Genomic DNA, 25492 nt, shown 5'->3' with positions numbered 1-25492 from the left:
GCAGACGATTAAAATGAACGTACTGCCGAAGTTCCTCTTCCTGTTGGGATCCATACCGATCTTCATCCTTTAGGTCTATTTCCACAAAGTAGACAATATGATTATGGCGTTTGTGTGGGGGGTAAAAACCAGAGGATCCCCAAGTCAACATTGCAAAGGAGGAAAAACATGGGCAATCTAGCCGTGCCAAATCTACAGTACTACCTTTGGGCAGCCATAGTCAAGAGGATGAGAGGATGGATACGAGAGTAAAACACGGAATGGGTGAGGCTGGAGGAGTCCTCCGAGCACTCGCCACGGCAGCTCTCTCATCCCCCCCAACAAGGCACACATGCAGCCCAGTGGTGGTAGCCACATTGAAGACGAGGAACCAAATGATGCACCATTCCGGTTTAACCGAGATGTCCTCCATGGCCCCCATCTATGGTAACCACAAATTCTTGCCAGCCAAGCTCATGCCACCTTTAAAAAATAGAGACAGGACGAGAGGGACGCTAGCGGTTAGGGACCTCTACATAGGATACAGACTTGCGACCTTGGTCAAAGTGATGGAGGACCTGGACCAACTGACGGGACAGGACTCGGGCACTTCCAAATTAAACACTTTCAAAGGAGATGGCAAAGTATCCCAGGGATCTGAGCGACACTCTTAAAGGAGCTAATCAAAACGTACAATAAGGAGTCTGGGGAACTGTGGGAACGTATACGGACGGTTGCTGGACAGGGCAAGACTACCTTTGGACGAAACTAGACAGAAATGGGAGGAGAAATTGGGGACGAAAGTAGTTTGGGGACTCTGGAGCGAAGCACTGAGCAGAACTAACTCCACTCCCTCCTGCGCTAGAGGGAGCTTCATGCAATTGGGTGCAGAGCCACCTGACTAGAACTCAAATGAGCAGGTTCTTCCCAGAGGTGGAGGACAAATGTGAACGGTGCCAGGAAGGCCCGGCCAACCACGCAACATGGCCCCAGACATGTCAGGTTCTGGAAAACCTTCTTTGACGGGATGTCCAAGGTGATGGGGGTCAGGGTGGAGCCGTGCCTGAGAGTGAGTCTTCAGGGTATCAGACCAGCCAGATCTTGATTTGGCAAAGAGGGCCGGCGCCCTGGCGTTTGCTTCCCCAAGCGCTGCCAGAGAATCCTGCTCGGCTGGCGATCAGCAGCACCACCCAGCTGTGAGAGCTGGTGGAATTTCTCCACCTGGAGAAGATCAAGTACACCATCCGAGGGCTTCCAAAAAGCGTGGGAGCCATTCATCAGCCCGTTCCATGATCTGTTCAAGACAAACAGCGACTAGGAAGAGTTGGGGGGGGGGGGAGAGAAAGACAAGGGAGGACATGCACAAGAGACAGGAGGATCCAAAAGAAGGTACAAAACGAAGTAGGGTGGGGGCGCAAGGGGAGGGGGCCCCCTCCCCAACAATAAAAAATAAAAACCCCAGCGGGGGGAAAAAGGAACAAAGCTTGTAAAAACCGTTGTACATAAGACACAAACTTGCTTGTAAATGTCAGACACACTTGAGCTGCTATTTTGTAAGTATTAGGTGCTGTATATGTTAAACTGTTATACTGATAAAGTTGGAAAATGCCAATAAAAAGATCTTTTAAAAAGATTAGGAAATCAGCTGCTTTACCATTAATCATGTCCCATCTGTAATCAATATGACACTTCAATTGTTAACCAGAGGTCTAGGCAGGTTTCACAAGGAAAAAATCCAAGCCCCACAGTCAGAGACATTTATTAAAATGCAATCAAGACTTCGTAGCAGTTTGGGGTATAATTCACCTGGAGCTCAATATTAGAATTTGATTTGGAGTGTGTGAAGGTTGGGGGGGGGGGGGGGGGGGGTGGTCAGGGATATAAAATACAAGAGGCTAGCTATTTAAATCATTGGAAGTCTCGGGCCTATTCACTTTCCACTCTTTGTCACAAAAAACACTTCCTGCGAGCAAACACATTTGGGCTAGTTCTCCCTGGTTTTGCCAATTAAGCATCTAGTCAAGAAAAGATAAATTGAAAAACCTCTGAAGTTTGGCAGTTTCCTCCAGGGTCAACAAGAAATTTATGGTTTAATTTTTAAAAGTAGACAAGGAAGTCTGCATAGATCTTCAGTGCAAGAAGTTAAAAGACATGTCAGAGTTGCTGTTATTTTAACAAGAAATTTGTGGTGAGGGCCAACTGCAAATGAATTGTGATTAGAATAATTGTTGGTTCAGAATCAAATAGATTTTTTGATACTGTTAAGCAAGGCCTTCTGTGAATTTCTCTTTACTTTTGTAAATGTAATGGAAATCTTAAACCATCTCATGGTAATAGAGTAAGTAACAAACAGATTAAGCTGAACCGGATTAGAATTCCAGGCAATTTTAGACAATGTTATGATCCCTATGAAGATAACAAACCACAGTTCATATACATTATTAATTACACATTAAATAACAGCAATGTAGGAAGTAGGAAGAAGCACTATTGTTACAGTGCAGGAAACAGAGTCAGTTTGCATAAAGTAAGCTCCCAAAATCAGTAATGTGATAATGGCCAGATAATCTGTTTTTGAATCGTTGATTTGAGGATAATTAAAGCCAGGAAACCAGGGGTAACCTCCTTACTCTTCTTTAAAATAGTGCCATAGGATTTTACATCCACCCTAGGAGCAAGTCTTATCACATCTAAATGGCAGCACATCAGAGTATGCACTACACCCTCAGTACTGCTTTGGAGTGTGAAGCTAATTTTTTTGCCCAAGCCCTGGAGCCTGTTATTTGTATACCAACTGCGTTTAATTATCTGCACGTTGGAGGACATCGCTATGATTCTCTATGAAATTGGCAGAATTCGACATGCCAGTTGTTTCCATCGATGACAACTATGCACTGCCTTGCACATTTCACAGAAGCCTCATATTTAACTTGTTATCGAAATTTAAACTTGCATTTCACCTCACTGTACATTCAGCTTGTGATACCATTTCACCTCACTGTCCATTTTATGTCAATGTATTTGGTGGTTTTTAATTGAACAGGACAATGTTTTAACTAAACAGCAAACTTCTCTATTGTAAAAGTAGCCTGAAGTGAAGGAAGGGGTAAAGCAGTATGGGTCAACAAGGCTATCAGTTTTTTGGTGATAGTAGTTGAGACTACTATGTGCGCCCGTCACTGCCGTCCAGGTGCAATGTCTCATCTTGAGGGCTCTTTTCTTGTGCTATTCCAATTTTCATAAACTGATCCTGGTGTCTCTTGATGTTCACAAAACCCGTCCCTTCTCGGTTGTCCTATTGTCTTTCATCCCTACTTTTTCATTTTGAGTTTGCATTGGCTGTCATTTCAAGCACAAATCTCTCTCGGCAAACAAGTAGCAGAAGGACGTTAATGCAGGGAAGTGCAAAGTGATTAATTTTGGTGGGAAGAATAAGAATAGGTGCCAGGAATCTCTTCCTTCGCCATAAAGTTCTGGAGTTGGACTTGCACCCAGAGCTTCTGGCTCAGAGGTAAGAATTCTGTGCTGTATTTTTCTATGTTCTACAAGTCATAATGTTTATTGCAACCATCATCTTCCCACTCCCAATTAGATCTCTCCACCCCAAATGACAACTTCATTCCGTTTCTCTCTATTGCTCCCACTTGCATGTGCCCCTCCCCCACAGAGGATCTATTTGTCCATCCTTTTCTCCGACTGTCTCTCCCGCTCACATATCTGCTAGCAATCAGAACTTGAGGTTTGTGTAAAACAGGATGAGTTGTCCAGAGTTCAACCCACTACAAATATGGACAAAAATATGTAATTATTAACAGCGGAAAGAAATGCCTAACCAAAAAACACAATAGCAAGCATTTACAGTCTGATGTTTGGTGTCATCATGCTGCTATTTAAAGATACAAAATGTTGATGTGAAGCTTTAAGATAAAACCAGCTGTTGAACACATCCAAAAAGGGATTTTATTAATTCATATCCTAAGAACACTGCCAATTTTGGAAAGACTGTTCATACATGGATACTCTCCAGGATCTACAGAGCAAGGCACACTTCCGCAGGTAATCAGAGGCACAGCCAATATACATCTGGAGGTATGAGGCTTAAGAGATTCTTATAATTATGATGAACATAAAACCCAAAATCCCAAAATGATTAAAACATATGGAATTCTGAAATGGCTGCAGTGATGTCATTGTGTGGTTGGAGCTGGAATGTGATTCTGTCTTTCACTCTTGTTTTGAGCTGGTAGCTGCTTTGTGTTTTACTTTCATTTTAGGGAGTTGGGAGCTGCATTTAAGCAAGAACATGTATTGATCTCTCTCTCTGCAATCTAAAGAATTTATTTAGCTCACTTGATAATTTAAAAGTGATACCTGCTTTCTGTAGAGAATTCAAACCTGCTGACTTTGTTAAAAAAGGGTATGTGACTTATGGATGTTGCTAGGAAAGTTATTAAGGGTTACCTATAGAGTATTGTATCTGTGGGGATTATCAGTGATGGTAGTTGATAAGATGTTTACTGTATGTTTATAAAATGTTAACTGGATTCATAGAATAATGTTTTTTGTTTAAAAATACTTTTGACCTCTGTTGCATCATACCTGTAAAGTGGGCCCTTGTGCTCCCCATGACTAAAATCCATTAAAATTTGTGGGTCAGGTGAACTCCATCATATACTCTGGTGTTCTCTAAACCCTGGCCCATAATAAATCTAGCATCCATGATGTTTACAAGTATTTCACTATCCCCAGTAGCAAAGTAAATATTCACTGAAGAACCAGGGTCGGGTGACAAAATTGTCCACTCTTTGAAAATGAAAATGAAATTAAATCTAACTTCTCCCTGTATCAATCTGTCAATTCTAACACAAGCAGCAAGGTGGTTTCTTGGATATAGACCATAAGACGCAGGAGCAGAATTGGGCCACTTGGCTCATCGAGTCTGCTCCGCTATTCAACCATGGCTGATATTTTTCTCATTCCCATTCTCTTGCACTATTCTCCCCATAACCCCTGACCCCTTATTAATTGAGATATCAGCCTCAAAAATGTTCACTCAGGAATAAACTACATCAAATTGGAGTGCCTTGTGATTATGATACATACATCTGTTGGGTTATAAATAATCGTAGTTTATGGAAATAGTTCTTTCTGCAGTAATGAAAAATATCTCAAGTGTCTGATCAACCAATAAAAATCTAATGGGCGAGTGCCATGACAAACCAAGTAAGCAGACAGAAACAACAAGCCCCGAGGTCACAACTTTATGCATTATAAATCAGGCCAGGTAGAAGCAATCATCACTTCAGAAAGCAGCAAAAGAAACCTGTCTTAATTTTCCCATCTTAACCTACTAAAAAACTACCAGGAAACAAAATAGAGAAGTTCTTGAGGCTTAATACAATCTTAAATCCTGATCATGATCACTTCTGATAAGTCCCACCAATCCCAGCAATGTTCGAGGGTGCCGTGTTACTCAGGATATTTAATAGCAATCTTTGGGTAGGAATCACAAGACCAAATCAAAGCTCCCAAGGATGATCTAACTATTTTAGCCAGTGTTTTTCCAAACATTTTTCCTCCGGACCCACTTTTTTGGCCGACCTTCGCAGTACACCGTTTTCGTTTACCTTTAATGCAATAGGGGAGGGCAATGTGCATATCAGGTGCAGAATTCAGCAAGTTCCTCTGTGCCGTGTTCATCGTTGCGTGGACAGAAAATCTAATTCCGCGCATGTAGGTCATTGTGAAGCGCAATAGCAACAAAATGCTGTTTTTACTCAGCACTAGATTCTCCTTAGAATGCTGGCAGTCTCATGGTGCATTTTTAATGTGCTGTCACAGGTGGCGTGCAGAGGTTGAATCTCTTCATTTGTAGTCAGCTGTAAGTTAATAATCGGCTATGGGGTCTCAAATTCAAAAGGAATTTTCACCCATCTCTTCTTTCAAAATCTGAAACTTCTCCTCTGGAAAGTAGCGACAAAAATGGTTCATCAGCGCAGCTAGATGCAACTGAATAAGGCTTACCAGTCTATTGACAGTTCCCTTACTAACACTGTTTTCTTTGATGTGTCCTAGCAGTGTGTGGAACACGCAATAGGTTTGGCTTTGGTTTTGTACTCGCACTTGCCAAACTTGCAATGACTTTTGGAAAATATCTATTTCTTCAAAGTGCCAAAAGCAATCATCCTTCCCTTCAATTTGACGTTCAGTTCGTTTAGAATTTAAAAGATGTTTGCAAGCTAAAACATAGTTAGCATCAAACTCTAATTTATCAGTACTTCCCTGCATATAACACACCTATACTTTGCTTCCTGATTTCAGCTAAAATACAATGAATAGGGTATATGCTTATCCACAATTAAGTAAAACTTCCAGCATCAGAAAACACTACAAAAACAATAAAGTTTGGTCACTGTTCCATTCATTTTATTTTTTTCTGCATTCTAAACAGCTTCAATTTCAAGTTGCATGGATGCCTCTTGGACTGATATCCAGATCCCTGAAAGTCTGCTGGAAAAATGAAAAAAAGGACCTCTCTTCATTAGAGACAGGCGATTGGATGTGCAGGTTGAAGGGCACAACTCCACTTCAAGCATGTGGTAAGGCAAGGAGGCAGACCTCCATGAACTTCCACACGTCATTAGGATAGAATCCATGCTGTTGGTACCACACTACACCACACACTTTCCATTTAGCCAACTGCGCTAACCAACCCTCATAGGAACAAGACAATAACCAGGACAGAGTATGGCCTATTGGAAACCAAAGGGAACTTGTAGGTGGAGGCGCAAGACGTGCCTATAGAACATTACAGCGCAGTACAGGCCCTTCGGCCCTCAATGTCGCGCCGACCTGTGAAACCCCTCTAAAGCCTATCTACACTATTCCTTTATCGTCCATATGACTATCCAATGACCATTTGAATGACCTTAGTGTTGGCGAGTCCACTACTGTTGCAGGCAGGGCATTCCACACCCTTACTACTCTCCGAGTAAAGAACCTACCTCTGACGTCTGTCCTATATCTATCTCCCCTCAATTTAAAGCTATGTCCCCTCGTGCTGGATATCACCATCCGAAGAAAAAGGCTCTCAATGTCCACCCTATCTAATCCTCTGATCATCTTGTATGCCTCAATTAAGTCACCTCTTAACCTTCTTCTCTCTAACGAAAACAGCCTCAAGTCCTTCAGCCTTTCCTCATAAGATCTTCCCTCCATACCAGGCAACATCCTTGTAAATCTCCTCTGCACGTCCTCCCTGTGTGTGCGTGGGTTTCCTCCGGGTGCTCCGGTTTCCTCCCACAGTCCAAAGATGTGCGGGTTAGGTGGATTGGCCATGCTAAATTGCCCGTAGTGTAAGGTTAATGGGGGGAATTGTTGGGTTACGGGTATACGGGTTACGTGGGTTTAAGTAGGGTGATCATTGCTCGGCACAACATCGAGGGCCGAAGGGCCTGTTCTGTGCTGTACTGTTCTATGTTCTATATGTTCTATGTACCCTTTCCAATGCTTCCACATGAATCCTATAATGTGGCGACCATTACTGCACGCAATACTCCATATGCGGCCGCACCAGAGTTTTGTACAACTGCAACATGACCTCATGGCTCCGAAACTCAATTCCTCTACGAATAAAAGCTAACACACCGTACGCCTTCTTAACAACCCTCTCAACCTGGGTGGCAACTTTCAGGGATCTATGTACATGGACATCGAGATCTCTCTGCTCATTCACACTACCAAGAATCTTACCATTAGCCCAGTACTCTGTCTTCCTGTTATTCCTTCCAAAATGAATCACCTCACACTTTTCTGCATTAAACTCCATTTGCCACCTGTCAGCCCAGCTCTGCAGCTTATCTATGTCCCTCTGTAACTTGTAACATCCTTCTGCACTATCCACAACTCCACCGACTTCAGTGTCATCTGCAAATTTACTCACCCATCCTTCTACACCCTCCTCCAGGTCATTTATAAAAATGACAAACAGCAGTGTCCCCAAAACAGATCCTTGTGGTACACCACTAGTAACTGGAAACCAGTCAGAACATTTCCCATCAACCACCACCCTTTGTCTTCTGTCAACTAGCCAATTTCTGATCCAAACTGCTAAATCACCCCGAATCCCATGCCTCTGTATTTTCTGCAATAGCCTACAGTGGGGAACCTTATCAAACGCTTTACTGAAATCCATATACACCACATCAACTGCTTTACCTTATCCACCTGTTTGGTCACCTTCTCGAAGAACTCAATGAGGTTTGTGAGGCATGACCTACCCTTCACAAAACCATGTTGACTATCTCTAATCAAATTTTTCCTTTCCAGGTGATTATACATCCTATCTCTTATAAACCTTTCCAAGACTTTTCCCACAACAGAAGTAAGGCTCACTGGTCTATAGTTACCAGGGTTATCTCTACTCCCCTTCTTGAACAAGGGGACAACATTTGCTATCTTCCATTCTTCTGCCACTATTCCTGTAGACAAAGATGACTTAAAGATCAAAGCCAAAGGCTCAGCAATCTCCTCCCTAGCTTCCCAGAGAATCCTAGGATAAATCCCATCCGGCTATGGTTCTTGATGAATACTTAGCATGTCTTCACAATCCAGACATTGTAGTTAAGGGGGAGCATGAAACATTGAATAGAATGAATATAAGGGGCTGGTTTAGAACCGTGGGCTATACAGCTGGTTTGTGATGCAGAACAATGCCAGCTGCACGGGTTCAATTCCCGTATCGGCCTCCGCGAACAGGCGCCGCAATGTGGCGACTAGGGGCTTTTCACAGTAACTTCATTGAAGCCTACTTGTGACAATAAGCGATTATTATTATTATAATAGTGGGGGAGAAAATATTAAAGGGCTTACAATTCTTGTAAATAGACAAAGCGTCATGCCTTTACAAAATTTATCTCAGCCTGTTCACAGATGCCAGGGAGGAAATAGTGGAGCATTGAATCACCATTTTCCAATCCTTCATGGCTACAGGCATGTTGTTGGAGGACTGCTCATATTGTTTTGCCATTTAGAGGAAAGCCCAAATAATTACAAGCCAGTCAGGCTAATCTTGATGAAGGGAAAATCATTGGAACAATTTCTGAGGAAGTGTTGACTGTCATTTAGAAACACACAAATCAATTATGGATGGTCAGCATTGGATTTTTTTATGGTAAGATCATGTCTGAATAATCAGACTTAAATTGAATTTTTGAGGAAGTTACATTGTGTGTCGATGAGGGCAGCACATTTGATATTGTCAACATGGTTTTTCAAAGTATCACATGACAGACTGGTCAGTAAAGTAAACATTTATGGGATCCAAAAATGAATGGCAATATAGATTCAAAATTGACTGTGACAGGATGCCAAGTATAACAGTCCAGGTGTTTTTGTTATTGGAAGGTTGATTTAATTGGGGTTCAGCAGGACTCTACTCGGTCCTTTGCTTTTTGTGGTTTGGATCAATGATATAGATTTAAAGGAATGTGATATAATTCAAAAGCTTGCAGATAGTATGAAAATTGGCCATTTAGTTGAAAATGCGAAGAGAGCTATAGATTACGCGAACATCTCAATGACCTTCACTTGCATCCAAAAATGTACAAACAGAATTCAGAAGTGAGAGGCATTTTGAGATGGAAAGCAAGGTACGGAGATACACAAAGAAACAGAGGGACCTTGGAGTGGGCATCCACAGTTTCCTGGAGATTAGACAGGTTGTAAGGATAGTTAAGATGGTATATGGGATACTTCCTTTATTGACCAAGGCATAAAGTATAAGAATTGGGAGTGTATGCTAGTCCTGTATGAAACACTTATTTTGGCACAGTTAAAGTATTGTGTGCACCACACAGAGGAGCAATTTAATCAGATGGTACCAGAATGTTGCCAACATTGGAGAATTTTCAATATGGCCAAAAATTGCCAGGTTGCCTTGGGAATGGAAGAGGCTGAGGGGAGATTTATTTGAGATGTATAAAATTATGAGGGGTCTGGAGTGGACCTATTAGGGCAGACAAGTCCCCCAGGCCTCATGGCCTCCATTCTAGGCTGTTAAAGGAAGTGGCAGCAGAGATAGTGGATCCATTGGTTATGATATTCCAAAATTCCCCAGACATGGGAAAGGTTCCAGTGGATTGAAAAAATGCTAACGTAACACCCTTATTGAAAAAGGGAGGAAGGTAGAATGTGGAAAATTACAGACCAGTTAGTTTAACATCTGTAGTTGGAATATTGTTAGAATCAATTATCAAGGACGTAATATCAGGACATTTGTAAAGCCAAAGCGTTATCCATCACAGTCAGCATGATTTTCTGAAAGCCAAATCACATTTGACTAATTTACTAGAGTTATTAGAAGATGTAACAAGCCTAGTAGATAATGGGGATCCTGTAGATGTACTATATCTGGACTTCTGGAAGGTATTTGATAAGGGGCCGCACAGAATGTTAATTCACAATGTGAGATCACGTGGGATTAGGGATCATATATTAGCTTGTATAGAAGACTGGCTGACGGACAGGAGACAGTCTGGAAAAATGGGTCTTTTTCTGGGTGGCAGGATGTAACTAATGGGGTAGCACAGGGTTCGGTCCTTGGGCCCGAGCTATTTACAATCCATATTAACGACTTGGATACAGGGACAGAAGGTTCTATAGCCAATTTCGCAGATGGAACAAAAATAGGTGGGACAGTAAGATGCAATGAGAAAATAAGAACCTTACAAATTTATATAGATAGGTTAGGATAGTGGGTCAAAATGTGACAGATAGTGTTTAACGTGGATAAGTGAGAGGTAATCAATTTTGGTCGGCAAAATTGGGCGTGGGCAGCACAGTGGGTTATCATTGTTGCTTCACAATGCCAGGGTCCCAGGTTCGATTTCCGGCTTGGGTCACTGTCTGTGTGGAGTCTGCACATTCTCCCAGTGTCTGCGTGGGTTTCCTCCAGGTGCTCTGGTTTCCTCCCACGGTCCAAACATGTGCAGATTAGGTGGATTGGCCATGCTGAATTGCCCTTAGTGTCCAAAAAAAAGGTTAGGTGGGGTTATTGGGGTACAGGGATAGGGTGAAAGTGTGGGGATAATTGGGGCGAGACTCGATGAGCCGAATGCCCCCCTTCTGCACTGTAAATTCTATGGTTCTACTCCTGCACCTAGTTAATGTGTTCCAGGGCAGTGTTCTTCAAAGTTGGGGGCTCAACCTGCGGGTGGGTCGCGGGCGGGTGTCGGGAGGGTCGCGGAGCCCCCGATCGCGCAAATCCCAGCGCAGCAGCCGGCTTTTCATAATGTCGGCTGCAAGGGGCCAGGAACACGTCAAAACAAATTCAGCAGCAATGCGCACGCGCGCATCAGGCACGCATGCACAGTGCGACCACTCTTTTTTTCTTTTAAACGGTTGTAGCTTTCTGTTTTATAAGTTATGTAGTGTTTTTTTTAATCATTTATTCATTTAATTATTTTTTTTTCCATTTATTTTATTCATTTTTTTTTACAAGTTCGGGGGGTTTTTATTCATTTTTTTCATCTATATTATTAATTTTATTTTTTTACAAGTGGGGGGGGGGGGGGGCTTATTCATTTATATTATTTATTTTATTTTTTTACAAGTTTTGGGGGGGGGGGGGGGGTTTATTTGATAAAACTTTACAGGAAAAAAATTCAGAACTTTGGACAGATGGAGACTCAATACTTTCCAACACCAGAAGGCTTCACTTTCATCCAACAGGTTCCATTGGAGGAGAGTGTACGAGGGCCAAAGGGACCCAAAACCATTTCCTCCATTTTTGTCAGCAGCAAACAAAGTAAGAGAAAATGGTGGGTCACGCAGGTCAGCCGGCGTGGGTCACAAAGGTCGGCCAGGTTGGGTCCCAAAGGTTGGCCGGTTGGTAAAAATGGGTCCCCGGAAAAAAAGTTTGAAAAACACTGTTCGAGGGAGAAGATTCTCTCGCTGCTTTTGCAATCCAGCTCTTGGTCTGTTGCATTGTAGGTAACAAATGAGAAACATATCAACCATGATCGAATGGTGCAGCAAACTCAATAAGCCGAATGGCCTAATTCTGCTCCTACATCTTATGGACTTATGAACTATTTTAGTTAACAGAAAGGCCAATAACCAGGGAGAACAGGTTTATAGCAATGAAAAAAGGATTAGAGGAGAGTTAGGGGTAATCTTTTCACCTGGAGATCTGGAATTCGCTGCCCGAAAGGCTGATACAGGCAGAAACCCACATCATCTTTAAAAATCACTTGAAGCACCTAACCTGTGAGACCAGATATTTTATTTTCTCATTCATTAACTTCAGAAGTATCAACATGGCAAATACCCACCAACAAATACATCAAAAAAAAGTCCACTTATGTCTCCCAAGTCCTCTCCCTCAGTCCAAACAAAATTCAATATCTTACTACGTTAATGATCTGCCTCCTAATTGGAAAAACTGACAATGAGCAGGTGTGTGATGTAATTCATAATATTAACATTCAACTGCAGCAGATGATACTAATCATTTGAAGCAAACATTTGATTTTCTCTTGCACGGTTCACAATCTGATCTATTATGTTATCGGGTAAAAGAAAGCCACCTGTCTAAATTTGTGTCAGTCTCTGGAGAATATCAAAGATTTCCAACTTCTTTCCTGCTTCCTTCTGTGGAACCCAGCCACAATCTTCATTTACTCAACATGTCAATTTACTACACCAGATTGTATTCAAGCTGGCATTAGTCAATGCTGCAATTAAACCAACATTTTATAAATTAATGATTAAACAGCCACAGTTTAGAGTGATTTATGAAAAATATTCACCAGTGTCATGTCTGTAAGGTATGAATGAGATCATAAATAGTCTGAATCAAACCTTACTTTCTGCTCTGCTCATTTCAGAATGGACTTTGCTGGACCAAAAGCATGGCTGCTTCATAAAGTTAATTACAGTTCTGGAAACTTACAACAGTAACTACAGAACAAAGATCAATTTTCATCTTTGTGGAATCTAGAAACCTATCATTGTGTGGGTCCATTACATTCAACAAAGCAAGGAAGCAGCAGGCAGCTGTGTCCCCAGCCTGGGCTTAGAGCAAAGAGAGACTCGATAAACTGACAGAGGTGCTGATAGCCATTGTCAAAGGTGAACAATGGATTGTGATGTGGAGACATAGAAATTGAGTGTTAACCTGAAACTGATTCATCAATGAGCAACACCACATGACCTCGGCTTCTTTGGTTTTTGGAAAGTTCATGCTACATTGCTGGACTCCCGGCAGTCTACTGTGAATATTTAGACTGCTACAGCAAAAGCAAGACTCCAGGCTGACAACAAAGATCTGCCTCAAGCATAAACCTCTTCAAAACCTGGTTCTCTGGAAGATTCCCGCCATTGCCTGGAGAGCAGACTATGTCTCTGTTACCAATTCCATCTTGCTGTGTCATTACCAATCTTGAAGAAATGTGAGTGAGGCCGTGTGCAACAGCGTGCCTGTATGTGTGTGCACGACTGTGTTCTCGTGTCTGTGTTCGTTGAAGCATAAAACCATAGAATCCGAACAGTGCTGGAGGCCTATGGTCCATTGAGTCTGCACCAACCCTCTCAAACAGCACCCTACGTAGGCCCACTCTCCCACCCTATCCCCAAAATCGGAGCACCCGGGGAAACCTACACAGACAGAGAGTACGTACAAAATCCATACTGTCACCCAAGGCCGAAATTAAATCCGGGTCCCTGATACTGTGAGGCAGCAGTGTTAACCACTGTGTCACCATACTTATCGCAAGGTTGGAATGAGTGAGTAAATATCACTTCTGATTTTTTTTAAAACAGAAGAATCGGGAGAAAGATACCACTCTATTTTAAAAATTCAAACATCTAAGCGGTGAGAAATATAAAGGAGTTCATTTTGCCTCTCTTCCTATTTGTAACACAAGAGGTAAGAGCACAGTGAATAATCACACCAGATAAAAAGCAAAGATTATTTGTGTCTAGTGGTGTAATACAATTTTGCATAATATCTACAGTAAACTGCATTACTGTATAAATACTTGACATTAATGAGGCATGTACACCTTATTTCATATTGCAGTGGTTCAAAATATCAAAGTGATTAAAGTTACCCTTTCTTCGGTTCTCTGAAATCAATCAGCCACTTTGGGGAACCAGTGAGTAGCGAAAAATATAAGCACTTTAGAACAGCCTTAAGATGTGCAATTTCATTCTAAATGCAAATTATTTCTTTATAAAAGCAAAAATTGAAAGTTAGTACATCCGCCTCAGAGTCGGCGATTGATGATAGAGCAAGTTTCATGGGCTTGAGAACATATGGAGAGATGGGGAGAGGAGGATTCAGTGCTTGGTCATGGAGGAACTTGAGAGGTTGTGTTTCATGGGAAATAAATTACATTAATCTACAAGCTACTTGGTCTGTTGTTAAAGCTGAGGGGTTGGTGTAAGCAAAAACAGACACTTGATACTGGATGTCAGGAGTTATCTTGCTCTCTGGGATGATCCAAAATAATAATAGAATTTGGCAGATAAAGAATGTGGCTTGATAGCACTTACCATGGTCCAGCACAATCTCAATAGATCACTAAAATAATTGTGCACCAGATACATCCAGGTTTGAACCCCTTGGTCACAAGGGAGCAGAGATGAAGACCAGGCCTGGAGAACAAGCAGGGTGAGAGAGTATAATGGTTTTACTGGGAACAAAGATATCAAATGTAGAAGAGAGGGAATAGGTAAGCAGATTGATAGGTGCAGAAGAAATATGGTGAATGGTAAGCCAAAGATCAGATTATTAGTATTAACATGCAGTTGTACATGACTTGGGAGCAGAGATTTGCCCCAAGTTGGGCATGAAAAGAGGATGAGCATGATGAGAGAGACAAGTGGTTGGAGGTCGCTTACATTTAGAGACCATTGGAGGAGCATGGCAACGTGGGATGATAAGGTCAATGACTAAATACAAATATCTAGCTTTCGGAGCACTGCTCCTTCCTCAGGTGAAGGAGCAGGTGAAGGAGCAATGCTCTGAAAGCTAGTGATTTTTGGACTTTAACCTGGTGTTGTAAGACTTCTTACTGTGCTCACCCCAGTCCAACACCGGCATCTCCACATCATAAATACAAATAATTAAGTTTATATGGAAAGCGAGGTTGAGGAGGACAATAAAATCAGTCGTACAACAGGCAAAGTGAATCAAGATAGAGATTGAAGTCACAAATGAAAACTCCATCAGCTTTGAAGCTGAGGATAATTCAGTGGGCTGAGGGGAGGCAGCAAACAAAGAGGATTTTAAACAGAGGAAATCCATTTTGTTGTAGTGTTATTATTATGCATCTTATTTAAATCCATTGCTGATTTCATCACTAAGTTTTTAGTTGTCGTTACCTGTGCATGTTCGTAACTAACTGCCATTAGTTCTGATTTTACTGTATTTTAAACTTTGTTATTTTTATATATTAAAGGTTTGATTACCTTTTTGTGGTCAAGCTACCACACATTTTTATGCATTTGTTTTAATAAGGCTCTTTCTTCTTTTTTTTTAGGAAGAAATCAGACTATATGGCTCTCACTGGTCCCAGCTGGAATACTGACACTCCATTCAAGCTGTGCCTCGCAAATTTTACACAATATACTGCCATGTCTTCTGTTTGAGTATTAATATTGTTCACGGAACATCACGCCACATGCTATCTCCCCCTATTCAGCCCCACTGCTCCACCCCCCCCCCCCCCCCCCCCCCAAAAACAGCAGTATAAATCTCATCCGATTTCCAGTTTTCTCTAGCTGTGACAAAGAGTATTCCAGACTCTAAATGTTAACTCCCTTCTCTCGGCACAGATGCTGTCAGACCTGCTGAGATTGTCCAGCATTTTCTGTTTTTGTTTAAGCCAAACTACAGCTTATTTTAAAGGCACTGTTTTGAGGATAATTTCTCTGAACGTGCCCATATCTGGCAATTTAAATTAAATTTTAATAATGATGTAATGGCTTCACAATTTCTTTTAAGAGCCAAAGAACTAGATCTCGATCTTGCACATAGAGGGCACGATTGCCCCCAAAAATGACTAATTGTTATTTTGGGTGGTTTTACAGGGTCATTCACCGCAGATGCTTGGGTGTGATCCAGATTACAATTCATCCACACATATCTTTTCTGGAGTGGGGAACTAAAGACGCTGGTAAGACTGATTCCGCAGAGATCCGGCATCGGGAGATTTCAGTCTCGAACTGGCGGTGCATATATAAATGCCCATAAATATGGGCGTATAATGTGTCACAGTACTGCAAGTGGACAGTACCCATAATGTGTCACAGTACTGCAGAGTGGAAGGAGACCGAAAGGGTCGTAACGTCTGGAAACATTAAGTATGAACATCAGGAGTTGGGAGTCCAAGGGTAGAACCAGAAGCTTGGTTGCAGTCTGGTGGATTGCTGAAAGAGACAGTCTTCATGTTTGGGAGCATGGAGAATTTACCACAATCCGATAACAGCAAGTACAAAGAAAGTGATGTCAGAGTCCAGGAGCATGATCAGAGGTGCAGGAGTTATCTGAAAGCAGTGTCAGTTTTGACAGTGATGGAAAGGTGGATTGAAAACATGTCAACAATGAGGTGATAATAACAAGGAATGGGATTTCTGAAGAGGTGGATTGCAAGGAATAGGATCTGTGGATTACAAGGAATAGGAGTTTAGGATGACATGTAGAAAGTGTTCATGTGATGACACTGAAAATTGTACTGTGACGGGGAATTTCCAGGGGAAGGGTGATGGGGACAAAATGGTCAAATTTGGGGGTTGGAAAAACACGTGCGCAGCATGGGAAGGGTGGAATAAGAGCAGGAACTGGGGAACAGTACAAGGACTCAGGGAAAAGAAACAATAGTGATGTACTGCAGTAGGAGGAAGTATTAGGAGGGGAGTCAGGTGAAATAACGAAAGTGTTTTATGTGCATCGCTGTGTATTATATGTGATACGGTGCCACTGACATCATACTGCACAACTTCTCCTATGCTGTCATCCTTGCTGTGACATTATGGGTCATTCCCATGAGATGACGGACACGCGTCACTCCACGCACATACAATTTATGCAAATACAAGACTACTTGTGAGGACTACGAGTGGGGTTGTTTTTATTCAACTTGAACCAAAAATGTCACAGGGAGAGAAATAGGAGTACATGAAAACATACTAATTAGGAGCAGAAGGCCATCCAGCCCCTCAAGTCAACTCCAACATTTGATAAGATCATGGCTGATTTGATTGTGGCCTCTCCTCTACTTTCGGGTAGACCCCTACCCCCTTATACGTTTTGACTCCCACGTCAATCAAAAATCTATTTTATTCAACCTGAAAAATATTCAATGACCCAGCCTCGCTGCTCTCCGAGGAGGAGAATTACAGACTGAAAAAACAAGAAAACATTTCTCTTCATCAGCATTTTAAATGGAAGATGCCTTGTTTTTAAAATTCTGTTCCCCAATTCTAGACCCATCAGGAGAAATAACATCTCAGTAATCACTTTCTCAATAAGAATATCCGTTATTATTTTAAACTCCAATGGATACAAGTCCAACCTTTCCTCATAATAATACTCCATCCCAGGAGTCAATCAACTGAACTTTTGAGCGGCTTTTAATGCAAAACTATTCTTTCTTAGAGGGGCAAACTTTACTGTCCACAGTACTCCAGGCTTGGTATCACCAACTGCAGAAAAATTTCCTTGCTTTTATATTCCACACACCTTGCAATAAATGACAATATTCCTTGTGCCTTCCTAATCACTTGCTGAGCCTGAATTCTTATGCAATGCACGCACAAAACACGCAGACCCCTCTGAAACACAATCTCCATTTAAATATAATACTTTTCCATTCTTTCTGCCAAACAAGTTTACAATTTTCCATATTCTCTATTTCCCAAACTGAGCCCATTCACTTAACCAATCTGTATCGGTTTGTAAACTCTATGTCCTCTTCACAGAATTTTACAGCACAGAAAGAGGCCCTTCGGTCCATTGCACCTATCTGTTCTAATCCCATTTTCCAGTACAAAGTGCTCAACTAAATGCGTCTTAAATGTTGAGAGGATTCCAGCCTCCACCATACTTTCAGGCAGTGAGTTCCAGAATTCCCACCCCCTCTGAGTGGAAAGGTTTTTCCTCGAATCCTCTTTAAATAGCTTGTTTCTCACCTTAAATCTATGCCCCCTCGTTATTTACCCTTCTACGAAGAGAAAATGTGCCTCAAAAGAAGGCCATGCACAAGGGTTGGTGCTGTCCCCTGCGTTTCACTTGTAATTGCTGCAAGGTGAAGATCATGTCCAAGAAGAAGATCTGTCCCCAAGTGGGCAGAATCCACATTGAGCTGCTCTTCAGCCACAGGGAGAAGGTGATTAAGGAGGACTCTTGCAATTACCTTTCCTGTAGCCGATAGCAGCCAATAGTTACTGTGAAAATCCCCTAGTCACCACACTACGGTACCTGTTCGGAGACACGGAGGGAGAATTCAGAATGTCCAATTCACCCAACTAGCACGTCTTTCAGGACTTGTGGGAGGAAACTGGAGCACCCGGAGAAAACCCACGCAGACACAGGGAGAACGTGCAGACTCAGTACAGGTGACCCAAACCGGGAATCGAACTCGGGTCCCAGGCACTGTGAAGCCACAGTGCTAACCACTGTGCCACCAGAATCATGCGCTTGCGGCTTATCAGCTGAAGCATCTCCTCGTCGAGATCTCGCTCTTTATTCCCCGCTCTCCTCGTCGAAGTCTCGCGTTTTATACCCCACTCTCCTCGCTGAAGTTTCACTTTTATACCCCGCTCAGTTTTCACTTTTTACAGACCAACTCTCTTCATTAAGCCTTGCTCTTTATACCCACTTGTCCTTGTTGAGGTCTCATTCTTTGTGCCCCACTCTAATCGTTGAGGTCGCTCTTTATACCTCCTCTCCTCGCTGAGGGTTTACTCTTTATACCCCCTCTCCTTTCTGTGCGCTCGCTCTTTATACCCCTTCTCCTCGCTGAGGTCTTGCTCTTTATACCCCCTCTTCTCACAAGGGTCTCACTCTTTATAACCCCCTCTCCTTTTTGAGGTCTTGCTCTTTATACCCTCCTCTCCTCGCTAAGGTCACTCTTTATATCCCCCTTTCCTCGCTGAGGTCTTGCTCTTTACACCCTCTTTATACCTCCTCTCTTTGCTGAGGTTTCACTCTTAATACACAGCTTTCCTCACTGAAGTCTCACTTTTTATACACTGCTCTCCTTGCTGAACTTTGCTCCTTACACCCCATTCTCCCCGCTGAACACTTGCTCCTTATACACCATTCTCCTCGCTTTCCATACCCAGCTCAGTTCTCATGCTTTACTTTGAAACCTTCAACATGCATTCTGATTAAATGAGAACTGAAAGCATGTCATTCGAACAACGCTAAACATAATAGACTGGTATCAAATTACACGTACATGAATTTGATCGTTTTGTAAAGAGAAAACTTTGGCTTTAATAAATCAGAGATTAAACTGGAGATAGAGTATGGGTCACAAAAATAAATGCAATTCAAACAGAAAATATGGCAAAAGGGAATAATAACCTGTTCACACATTATCAGGCTTATCTCCCCCAAATGGCTAACAATATACACAACCAATAACCATTAAACAAGCCTCCATTCAGAAGCTGCTGCTTCGTCAGTACTATTTCTGATCAGTTCAGTGCACTATAACTGACTGTTGTGAAATTGATCATTACTGAAGTATAAACCATGCTTAGGTTTGAAATAGTAGAATCTACACTTCACATGGGCAGGACACTTTAGCACCGTGATTAGCACTGTTGCTTCACAGCGCCAGGGACCCAGGTTCGATTTGTGACTTGGGTCACTGTCTGTGCGGAGTTTGCACGTTCTCCCAGAGTCTGCTCCCGTTTCCTCCCACAAGTCCCGAAAAACGTGCTTGTTAGGTGAATTGGACATTCTGAATTTTCCCTCGGTGCACCTGAACAGGCACCTTAGCCTGGCGACTAGGGGATTTTCACAGGAACTTCATTGCACTGTTAATGTGACACTAATAAAGATTATTATGATTACATCAAAGGGATAATACTGACAAATTAGATTGTCAGGACATGCCTAAGCACTTAAGAGCCACTGGAGTACTTTGGAAGTCTAGCCATCTGCATGTTACACCCCGATGCCATCTATTACTTGATAAATAAACTCCAAACCAGATATATCGAAGTCTAATTTTTCTCATTTGTAATTCACACAGGTTTCAGATTTGCTCTAAATCTCCCGGAAAATTGCGCAGCTATGATTACGTATTTGTCCATGTTAATTTATATATGGTTTAATTGTGGATTTAAATGTGGAAATTTTCAGCATAGACCAGAGTTATTTGGAGTAAGTGTGATAATTATATCAGGTTTGTCACATCCCCCAGATAAGGAACACACATTTTTGCAGGTGGTAATTTATCACCATACTTAGAATCATGGGATCCCTACAGTGCAGAAGGAGGCCATTCAGCCCAACAAGTCTGCACTGGCCCTTGGAAAGAACATCCTACTTATGCCCATGCCTCCACCCTTTTCCCATAACCCTACAGGAAACCTGCGCGGACACAGGGAGAAAGTACAAACTCCACACAGTCACCCAAGGCAGGAATTGAAGCCAGGTCCCCGGAGCTGTGATGCAGCAGTGCTAACCACAGTGCCACCGTGCCGCCCCAGCACACCCTGACATCCACCAGCACAACCCCTCTGTGGCCAGGAGCGGTTACCATGCATGCCACCTACCATCGACCAGTCACCGTTGCATCAAGCGTGCGGCTCAGAATGCCCCCTCTCAGTCCCCACAGAAAGCAAGCGGGAAAGGACCCAGACAGGCGTTCCGAGTATCAGAGTCCTCTCCCGCTATGTGGAACAGGCCCTGGATATCACGGAGTTGGCCGAGGAGAGAGCGGTAACTGACAGCAAGGTTAGCTTGCACGTGGAGGTGAGGACCCACTGTCGCTTCACTCAGGTGACCTGTCTCAGTGAGTTGTTCATGTCAGACAGAATGATCTTTTGCTCTCACCAACCACATGTCCATTCTCTCGCAGGATCTCCACCTGATAGGGCTGGGGCTGGGCCATCCGGGGCCGTGCCTGCCACCCAACAGAACACCTCGGAGGACAGCTCCAAGGAGACCACCATTAACACAGCTATCACCCCAATCTTCTAACAGCAGTCGGAGGTCTGCTGGATCCCAGAACTCAGCTGGGTCCTAGTCAGATGCCGAGCCTCTGGGCAAGGTTAACCTGGAGCTGAGGCAGACACTAGGGCATAGCCTTGAGATTCAGGAAGGGGTTTAGCGACACTCAGGCAAGTGCGTAGCCAATCGAAGGAGTCTGAAAGGCTGCGGGTGCTGGAGATGGCAGTGGCAGTGCATGGCACCAGGGCCAGCAAAGCTAGAGAGACAACCGCAATGGAAAGTTTGTAGTACGACGTCAGCATCATGAGTCGAAGATGTGACTCAGTCAGCACTAACCATGGCTGAGGTTCCAGTCTCTAAGGGACGTACCACAGATGCAGGTGGACATTGCCGGGATACTGCAGAGCATGGCCCAGTCACCGAGGAGCATCCCAGTAACGGAGGAGCATCGCCAAGGGCGTCAATACCATGGCGCAGACAATGGGGAGATGCCAGGACCAGAGAAGCAGATGACACAGAGGACACTGGTGCTCACTCCAGCTGCCCCTCCGTCCCATGAAAACGCCCAGAGTCCTCTAGGCACCATCTGGGAGGAGGGAGCGGCGGAACCAACTGGGGGCCTGCCTCCAGGGAGAGGATGGCAGACTCTACCTCATTTGAATCCCTCCCTCCGGGCAACGGCAGGTCTTGATGTCAGCGGGCAGAATAGGGTGGCACGGCGATGCCAGTGACACTTTTAAGATGGCTGGGGCCCTCCGGTTCCAGGTCCCCCAGAGGAGGTCCACAAAGGGCCTTAGGGTGCGAGATGCAACAGGCTACCTCATCCTCTGATATGCATCGTGGGGATGCAACTAGATATAACCATAGAGATGATTAAGATTGAGCATCACTGAGTGGGTACTGGGGGGGGCACCATCCAAGAATGAGAGTTTTGTATATTCACTATTAAAACACAATACCTGAGAAGCTTCCATCATGTTATTCTTCACAACACGCCTACCCACACCCCCACACTCCAGCTGCCCTTCAGGCCCTGCCCATCGTCCTGAATATTTATATGCCACCAATTTTCTCCAAGCTCCTAAATCTCCCCCCCCCCCAAAACCGTGTACATCAATGGCTCCGAAGAGGAGATGGTCGATGGTTCCTGGGGGTCACCATCACCAACAGTCTGTCCTGGTCCACTCACGGTGATGCAACAGTCAAGAAAGCCCAACAACGTCTCTACTTCCTACGGAAGCTAAAGAAACTTGGCATGTCTACATCAACTCTCACAAACTTCTACAGATGTGCCATAGACAGCATCCTATCCGACTGCATCACAGCTTCGTATGGCAACTGCTCGGCCCAAGATCACAAGAAACTACAGAGTGTGGTGAAATCAGCCCAACGCATCACACAAGCTTGCCGTCCTCCAATTGATTCTGTATACACCTCCTGCTGCCTCAGGAAGGCAGACAGCATTGTCAAAGACCCCTCACACCCAGGCTTTGCCCCCTTCCAGACACTTCCTTCAGGCAGAAGATACAGAAGTCTGAAGACGCACACACGGAGGAATTCCGGTGAGCAGAGCTCCTCACTACAGAAAATGGAACTAAATGTAGCCATGGCCACGCGTTCTTTGACGAGGTCCTTGATCTATGCAAATGGCCGTCGATAGCGTGCTGTTTCTCGCCGCTCCGAATGCCAGGAAACACCCAGTTAATCGCACGCGCTATGGGACTCTGTTTCCATTTGGGCAGATTTCGCCCCAAGTGTGGATAAATACCAGTATAGATCTCACTGAAAAGCCGCCAGAAAACACGCCACCAAACGTGACACTCCAAAAATAAATCTCCTCCGTTGTCAGAAAGTGTTTAAAACAGAGGTTATCTATAATTCAATGCATCTTCAAACCATTTGTTGCACATCTAGTATTACCATTACCGAATTTAAAACAAGACATTAATTTTGTGAACAAACTTACATACAACTCTAAAATTACAAAATGGGTCGTAAATTTGGTTCAAAGGAAACAAATAAAACATTCTATGGAAGTAGCAGTCTGAGGTTACACAAAAAAACTCACCATCATTTTTTCAAAGAGTAAAATTACTTCCTGCTCTGGCAGCTGCTTTGAAGAATCTTCATCTTCTGGCGATTGTGCAGACCAATCACGACCGGAAAGATGTGCTTGCTTAAGAATTGGCCTTCCCCGTCTGCTGCCTGTAACTCGGATACTGGCAAACCTGTCCAGCTACAAAAAGTTAAAAGAATTTACAACCAGGTTTATTTGTACATTTTAATAATTCAAATTAAAACTTTAGGTAAGAGGTACACAAATCTCTTCTATCTTGTAGAATCATAGCATTTACAGTGCAGAAGGAGGCCATTCAGCCCATTGAGTCTGCACCAGCCCTTGGTAAGAGCACCCCATTTAAGCCCACATTTCCAACCTATCCCCGTAACCCAGTAACCCCAGCTAACCTTTTTGAATACCAAGGGCAATTTAGCATGGCCAATCCACCTAACCTGCACATCTTTGGACTGTGGGAGGAAACCGGAGCACCCAGAGGAAATCCACGCAGACATGGGGAGAATGTGCAGACTCCACACAGACAGTGACCCATGCCGGGAATCGAACCTGGGACCCTGGAGCTGTGAAGCAACTGTGCTAACGACTGTGCTGCCCATTGTAATTAAAGTAACGTGGAAACATAATGATAGAAACATTTTTTGCTATGCCTGGTATGCTTATTATGTACCATCCAGGGAAGTGACAAATATAACTCACAGCTTGAGTGATGAAGGTTTCAAACTCCTTCAGCACTATTGTTGCAAACAAATTCTGATAGTCCCACGTACCAGAAATAAAACATTTTAGTAATTCAATTATAAAATATTTATATGCCACCAATTTTCTCCAAGCTCCTAAATCCCATCTAGTTCCTGATCAAAAAGTCCATCTAATTCAAAAAAAATCTTGAAGTGATACACTGTGAGAAGAAACTCAAGTCATATTATTCCTTTGTGCACCACATGGTTATGTTAACTCACTGGAACAAGGTTGTCAAATAAAAACTGGTTTGTATCAAAAGCAATCTCAGATACAAAAATACAATATCTTGCAGCAAACTCCTCATTATGGAATATATATATGCCTGGGCACTACTCTTTTACTGCAGTAAACTCCAAGCTCAAGAGCATCATGGTTTTGAAGTAGGGAGCAAAAATAAAAAACATGCATCCCCAAACATTTGGGATTGCGCATTAACTGGTAAGATTCAATCCAGCAATAATTATTTTTGCTTTGATGTTTGTTTCAGTTTTAGCCACAATTTTATTTTGACAGTTGTGTTCACTAAATGTATTCAATTAATACAGCAGTTTTAACAGATGGCCTTTAATAGGCGATCTGTACTTACATTCAAGAGTATACACTTATTTGGAGCCTGCGATAAATATGCTTATTTAAGCACAACTGCAGTCTGCAATTCTCATTCAACGTATTTCTGCCACAAGACCATCCTTGCTAAAACAGAAAGAATTAAAGATACCTCGTGGAAGGATCAGGACTGGGTACAAATGTAAAAAATAAAAGGAAAATGACTAGGTTCAATTTCAATGTCAAGAAAATATGGATAATTATGCTGCAGGTTTGAACTGGAAGAGTGTACTGTACTCCTTTAAAGATGGATTTATTCATGAAAGTAACATTTTGGGGATAAATTCAAAGTTAGGCAAAGTACTGACTGTACCCAACAATGTCTGTACTTGAAAAATTCTAAATCTAGTGTCAGACATTAAATGGGATTCCACAATTGGATTACACTTGCTAACCAATCTTGATTGTGCTAAAAATTATACTGGCAACTAATTTAAGAATGTAGAAACAAGTACTATCTAATGCAATCCACTATCTTGTACAGTGTAAAATTGAGATAGATCTAAGATATTTATTTTCAAGAAGACCACAAAAAAAAGTTCTCAACCCTGAAAACAGTACCAATGATTTTTAATTTGGAAAAATAAAAAAAAAGATTAAGGCAACTCAGTCCATGTTAATTTGTCAATCCACAGATATGTGTCCAATATAGCATTCAACTAGCACTTCAATGATTTCAAAGCAGAGGACTTTGAATGTCAGAGAACTAGGACTGGAAGTTTCCGAAAGTTATATTGCTAATGAAAAAGGTGAGGGATAAACCAGCCTAACATCACAGATGACAAAGTTTTTGAAAATGAACGTTTATTCGCAAAGGCAATCAAAGGGAGTCACCTCTGAAAGGCAAATTGTGACTAACATTTTTTAAAAATATTTCATTCAAGGCTTTTTACATA

The 25492-nt window shown here is 42.7% G+C and overlaps 1 protein-coding gene across 4 annotated transcripts in view; it reads right to left on the bottom strand.

Moving 5' to 3' along the window:
* The window catches only part of LOC119977295 (protein diaphanous homolog 3-like), a 729004-nt gene that overhangs the window by 647986 nt on the left and 55526 nt on the right, over window positions 1-25492 (bottom strand). For all 4 annotated transcript variants that reach the window (XM_038818049.1, XM_038818051.1, XM_038818050.1 and 1 more), the window contains exon 3: window positions 23241-23408. In XM_038818049.1, coding sequence (XP_038673977.1) covers window positions 23241-23408 — 168 coding nt within the window. The remainder of the gene's footprint in view (window positions 1-23240; window positions 23409-25492) is intronic.

This window comes from Scyliorhinus canicula, chromosome 14 (assembly GCF_902713615.1).
Source record: "Scyliorhinus canicula chromosome 14, sScyCan1.1, whole genome shotgun sequence".
Classification (NCBI taxonomy): Eukaryota; Metazoa; Chordata; class Chondrichthyes; order Carcharhiniformes; family Scyliorhinidae; genus Scyliorhinus; species Scyliorhinus canicula.
This window is presented reverse-complemented; position numbering and strand designations above follow the sequence as displayed.